Here is a 6,092-nt window from a genome sequence, read left to right on the forward strand (position 1 = left end):
TGGGTGCTGGAATTTGTCTTCTTATTATAATTCAGGTTTGTAATGAGCTATTTTGTGTGTAACTGAGACTGGTTAGATACAGCATAGCTGGAAGGAAAAATCCCTCTGTGTCTGGTTGCCATTTATTTAGTTTGAATTCTATAAAACATCGTCCTTTGTATCTGTCTGTCTATATATGAGAAATTCTAAATATTCCATTAAGGACAAGAAAGTTGGGATAGTTAATATAAAAAATGTTTCAAATGGGAGTGGCTCTTGGATTCAAAATACAGGAAGAATTAGACTTTGAAAGCAGTAGCTGCCGTTCAGTACTGTAGAAGACCTTTCACTAGATGACACAGATTCAGCTTTGAGACGCTGTCCTGTAGATCAAAGCAGTAAATGCACAAAGTTAAACACTTTTTTTTGAAAAAAGTGCTTACTGATTAATCTGTTTGCTAGGGTCAGTGTTGAAAAGTCACAGAGATCATTGCCAGGTGAGACGCACAGCCATTTGTACATGAGAGGGCAAAAATACTGCATGAATGCTGTTTAGATGAAAAACTTAATGATCACTCTCCAACACGATGAAGATACTGAATCAGGGAGCTAATACGTATTTATTGACTTGCTTTACTCTTGTTTCTGCTCAGTTTTGTTTCTTTTCCCACAGCTGTTTGTTGCTGGGTTGATTGTGTTGCTGTTAGATGAGTTACTACAGAAAGGTTATGGCTTGGGGTCTGGCATTTCCCTGTTTATTGCCACCAATATCTGTGAAACCATTGTCTGGAAAGCCTTCAGTCCCACTACCATCAACACTGGCAGAGGTACGTGTGCTGCTCCAGTCAGTTACAACATGTGTCAGTGGATGTGTGCTGTACATAAACTATCAGCTGTTCATCAGATGGCTAGCGAAAATGTTTTAATGTGTGATGATTAGTTTCTCAAGTCAGTTGTCTTAACACTGAAGATTAAAATGTTGACTGACTTATGTGAAGATTAATAGCCTAAGTTTGCCTTTGCTGATTTGAATTGCAGTAGTTAAAGTATGACTTGAAGCCCTTGACTGAAGAATTTTGGATTCCCAAACTGAAATAGTCTCCTTTTAGTCCATAGAAATAGAGAAGATGAACAGAAGAAATTCTCTGTGTTCAGAGAAGTTGTTTATGGTCCAACTATTTTTGTGACTATAGGATACTTCTATAGTTGGTGCCTCCAAGTGACTTTAGGCTGGTTTGATTCTTTAGAGTCTACCATCTCTTCATTCCTCAGCCATTCTTTCTCAGATCCTAGAAATACCAGGTTAAGATACAGCCTGTTTGCATCAAGAAATTAACTAGTTTACTGCATACATGTGAAATCCTGAGCCATATTTCTAGTTTACTTTCATTTTCACCTGATTTTCAGTCATTCTATTGTATTTTATTACTGTTTCTCTAAAGCTTTTTTTCTCCTCGTATATTATTTTTTCCTTCCAATCATCCTCCTGCTCCCAGAAAAGAAATAAGAAGGTATTCTTTAATGTGCGTGACTTCTTTTTTTTTTTCTTTTTAATCAGGAATAATGTTTTGGATTATTCTACATTCTGTAAAGTAAAGCAAACTCCTGTATTGTGATACGTATTTGTTGTAACAGGATTTATAGCCTATTGTATCTGGTTTTATACGTGTCATTCTTAAAAATTCCAAAAGAAAGTTAGTATTTTTAAAGAGTTTTTGATTTACAGATCAAAATTTCTTTTACTTCTTTGCTTCGTGCAGGAACAGAGTTTGAGGGTGCTGTGATTGCATTATTCCATCTTCTGGCTACACGAACCGACAAAGTGCGGGCTTTGCGGGAGGCTTTTTACCGACAGAATTTGCCCAATCTCATGAATCTGATTGCTACAGTATTTGTATTTGCTGTAGTCATATATTTTCAGGTAAAATGAGAAATTCCTCATAAAAGCTTTGCAGCTGCATAGGTTGAAGTGCACGGACTGCAGACACTGCAGTCATTGGGAAAAAATGCAAAAGTTAAACTAGAGTAACTGAAGCGTCTTAGCTTTGAGTAAGGAGCTCTTTTGATTTCAGTATTGTTATTTCAGCAACATACCTCTGTGACAGTACAGCTGTTAAATTTTATAGCCACATGCACTTAGTGATGTAATCTCACATTCCATTAAATGCCGTACAGACTATGAGAGCATTTTTACTAAAAATGGATTCTGGAACTGCAGTGGTTGTGTCACACAAATAAATATATTTGATATTCATCATTGACTGAAAAGAATACTTTTGGACAGAGCTAGAGGCCTTCTTTGGAGTGTGTATGACACAGATTTGTTCTAGAAAATAATCAAGAAATGAATGCAGAGCTCATTTCCACCGCCCCCCTCCTCCCCTCCTCAATTTTCTTGAAATACTTAGCTAGTGTTTCTTTTTAAATTTAAGTAATTACTCAAATGGACACTAAAGGAGGATCCGTATCGTGATTAATTTTTCTTTTTTCTTGTGTGTGTCGCTAAAATGTGATTTTTTTTAATATATTTTTTTAAGCTGTTGAGTTAGAGTGCTGGCAAAAGAAAAAAGAATTGTCTGGTTTTCAAATCCATGTGGCTTTTCTTGGGTCTACTCGGATGGGAGCCTTGTCCAGCAAACAGAAGGCTGGGCATACTACACAGAAGCCTGCTGTTAACTGGCTAGTTAAGTTAAAAGCCATGAAAGACTTTTATCAAACCTTGTTCTATGAAGTGTATTTTAGGGGAATATCATTTAGCAGATGAGAGATAATGTTTACATAAAAAGAATGTAATGCAACCAAACAGTAACACTTATAAATCCTTAAAATCATAATTGAGGCTGTAGCAGAAAGCCTTTGGGTTTCCTGTCCCAGACCTTGTTTATTTAGCAAGAACTGTGTGGTCAGGAATAGCTTTTAGGGATTCTAGGAGTATCTTCTATCTTGGAAATAAACTTGGTGCATTTGTGTTCTTTCCCACAGGGATTTCGTGTTGATTTACCCATCAAGTCTGCACGGTACCGTGGGCAGTACAGTAGCTATCCTATCAAGCTCTTTTATACCTCCAACATTCCCATCATTCTGCAGTCTGCCTTGGTTTCAAACCTCTATGTTATTTCCCAGATGTTGTCTGTTCGTTTTAGCGGCAACTTCTTGGTGAACTTACTAGGACAGTGGGCAGTAAGTATTTTACCACTTTTTTAACTGCATAAAACTATACGTGTATATATTATATGTGTACGTGTATATTACTTCATTGTGAGGCTTTGGTATTTAACGAGCAGAAAACAGGAATACTTACTTTTTAGCATTTGTATGTAAAAACTGTTTTAAACATTGAAGAGGAATTTCCCTATGAATACAGGATAGGAATGTGAGAGACGTCGTTTGGACAGTTGTTTTATCACCTGACGACTCCTCCCCACCCAGAGAGGGGAAAGGAAAGGAGTCCCATGGGTTGAAATACAAACAGATTTAATACAATGATAATAAAACCTAGTATTAATAGCAATATTCATATAAAGTAAGCAGGCTGTGATGGTCACAGCAAACAGGAGTGGGCCTAGGAAGTAGAACAGGGGGTGAGAGCCTCCTGGGACAGCAGCCATCGAGGGAAGAGAGAGCTGTCCCCAGAAAAGTCCCCAATTTATAGTGAGCGTGATGTTGATGGTATGGAATAATTGTGTTGGGCAGCTTGGGCTCAGCTGCCCAGGCTTTCGCTCCCCAAGCTTCTGCCCCTGGCTAACTTGAAACTGCAAAAGCCCTTGAACACTGCATGCCGGTGCCAGCCAAAAACGAAACCAAAGTGCCCTATGAACTTGATTCCCGTGAACTGAGTACTGTAGTCTTCTCAGAAATGCAGCTTTCCTGAATAAAAAATAGATTCCATGATTCTGTCCCAGCAAAACCAGGACAGAAATCTGTGAGAAATAACTAATTGCCTTTTTCTTCCCCTCTCCTAGGATGTCAGTGGTGGTGGCCCTGCCCGCTCTTATCCTGTTGGTGGCCTGTGCTACTACTTGTCCCCTCCAGAATCCATGGGTGCAATATTTGAGGATCCTGTCCATGTAATAGTTTATATAATATTTATGTTGGGATCCTGTGCGTTCTTCTCAAAGACTTGGATTGAGGTGTCCGGCTCATCAGCGAAAGATGTAGGTGTGATAAATGTGCCTAAATGTTTTCAAACCCTGCTTTTAATTGAGAACTGACTGGCTACGAACGGATCAGTTATGACTCTGACTAAATAGCAGCAGCACTTTTATAAAATTATGATTTTTTGCAGGTTGCCAAGCAACTCAAAGAGCAGCAAATGGTGATGAGAGGCCACAGGGATACCTCGATGGTTCATGAGCTTAACAGGTGAGGAAAGGCTGATGTCCAGCGGTGCTGCGGAACTGGGGGGTTAAGAGTGCTGGGGAGGGGTCAGCTGGAGCAGATATTATTGAAAAATCTGAGACCTGTTTCCGCTGTAAATGTCGCCTTTCCTAGTAATGCAGATGTTTACAGCAGTAGGTAAGGGATTAACCTCTAGTGTCTTTTGTGGCATCATGAGGGAATTTGGCTTGAATCTCTGCCATGTTTATAAAAGGAAGATACCTTGATTTTCACAGATGTTTAATTTACCATTAATGAACTAAGATGACATTAGAAAAGCGGTAATTTTATGCAGTATTGCAAAGCCTGAAGATCTATATCACAAGGCAAATTTGGGGGATTGGACTGGATGATCTTTTGAGGTCCCTTCCAATCCCTAACGTTCTGTGATCCCTACATATTTAAGTCAAAGCAGTTATTCTTGGTACTGTGGAGGTTACAGAGCAGCACATATACAAAACTGTTACACGTTTAATTGAAAAGCTTTGCCAGTGTTCGGTTACTCACATAGCTTTCCTTTCAGTGAATATTTATTTCAGTTTCTACTTTGTGCAAATATGGAAGATAGTAAGAGCTAATGGCAGAGTTGCATTTGCAGTGCTAAATTTGTTGCTCAATATTCTAGTTGGTTGTTGTAGTAGTGGATTTAATGTTAGAATCCTTGGATGAAAATTCACGATGATTATGAATACTTATTTATTTTTGTCGGTACAGGTACATCCCTACAGCAGCTGCATTTGGTGGTTTGTGCATTGGTGCCCTGTCAGTATTGGCTGACTTTCTAGGAGCCATCGGGTCTGGCACTGGCATTCTGCTTGCAGTCACTATTATTTATCAGTATTTTGAAATATTTGTAAAAGAGCAGGCTGAAGTTGGAGGAGTAGGTGCATTATTTTTCTAGCTGTCCAAATATTTCATGGTTTGCGTGAAAGGGAGGGTATTTTGACAACATGCGTCATTTAGTCCAATAATGCTATTTTCTTTTTACTTGTTTTAAAGTGCTGCGTGTCCCATTACTGTAATAGGCATTGAGCAATGCCTGTGTGCAGCGTTAGTACCAGCTGCCTTAAGAATAAAGTTTACATTATCTTGTTTAAGTATTATCTAGTGTTGCCTGTAATGTTGGAAACCAATTCATCTACCTTGCTGTTCAAACACTACAGTGAGATGGTAAAAATGTATCAGTTTGGTATCGGTAAACATTTTTGCACACAGCATTTAAACGTTGAACTTATTTCCCTGACCTTAATAGGAAAAAAAAAAAGATCTGAGTTCAGATTGCCACATGCCAGTATTGACAAAATTTATTTGTAGCCTGAATTTTACATTATTTTTTATACTTTTTAACTAGCAAGTAAGTGCCCATCACTGAACTCAGCACTCCGGATTCTTTGTGGTGTCTCCACCCAGGCACCTCTCTCTTAGCTCTAAGGGTGGACAAGCAAACGTTTTACCTGCGACTGATACTCATCTCACCTGTGAACTGGTTCTGTGCTGGATTTGCTGGAGCGCGGGGCCTGGGGCATTTCATTTTCTTGCCCTGGGCCTCCTGGGGGGCAGCGGGGCAGCTGCTGTCACGCTGGCAAGTCAGCCCAGTTTTGTTTAAACATGTCCTTGTGAAAACTGTGCCACTGAAACTTCATGTCCACTTTGCTTTTGTGAGTCTCCAGAACAAGGCCTGGTTCCTAAAGCAGTGTTCATAGAAGGGAAAGGGGGGGAACGAGGAGTTCCTGCTG

General features: G+C 39.3%; 1 protein-coding gene across 1 annotated transcript in view; it reads left to right on the forward strand.

The window, feature by feature from the left end:
- Window positions 1-5,452, forward strand: part of SEC61A2 (Sec61 alpha 2 subunit (S. cerevisiae)) — a gene marked incomplete at its 5' end in the record, with an annotated part of 14,565 nt that extends 9,113 nt beyond the window's left edge. The window contains 7 exons of the mRNA XM_010184220.1: window positions 1-35; window positions 653-806; window positions 1,740-1,900; window positions 2,962-3,159; window positions 3,942-4,133; window positions 4,265-4,341; window positions 5,071-5,452. The exon at window positions 1-35 is cut by the window's left edge and continues 102 nt beyond it. Of these exons, the coding sequence (XP_010182522.1) occupies window positions 1-35; window positions 653-806; window positions 1,740-1,900; window positions 2,962-3,159; window positions 3,942-4,133; window positions 4,265-4,341; window positions 5,071-5,257 (1,004 nt within the window). The remainder of the gene's footprint in view (window positions 36-652; window positions 807-1,739; window positions 1,901-2,961; window positions 3,160-3,941; window positions 4,134-4,264; window positions 4,342-5,070) is intronic.
- Window positions 5,453-6,092: the final 640 nt, after the last annotated feature.

This window comes from Mesitornis unicolor, unplaced genomic scaffold (genome assembly GCF_000695765.1).
Source record: "Mesitornis unicolor isolate BGI_N332 unplaced genomic scaffold, ASM69576v1 scaffold16995, whole genome shotgun sequence".
Classification (NCBI taxonomy): Eukaryota; Metazoa; Chordata; class Aves; order Mesitornithiformes; family Mesitornithidae; genus Mesitornis; species Mesitornis unicolor.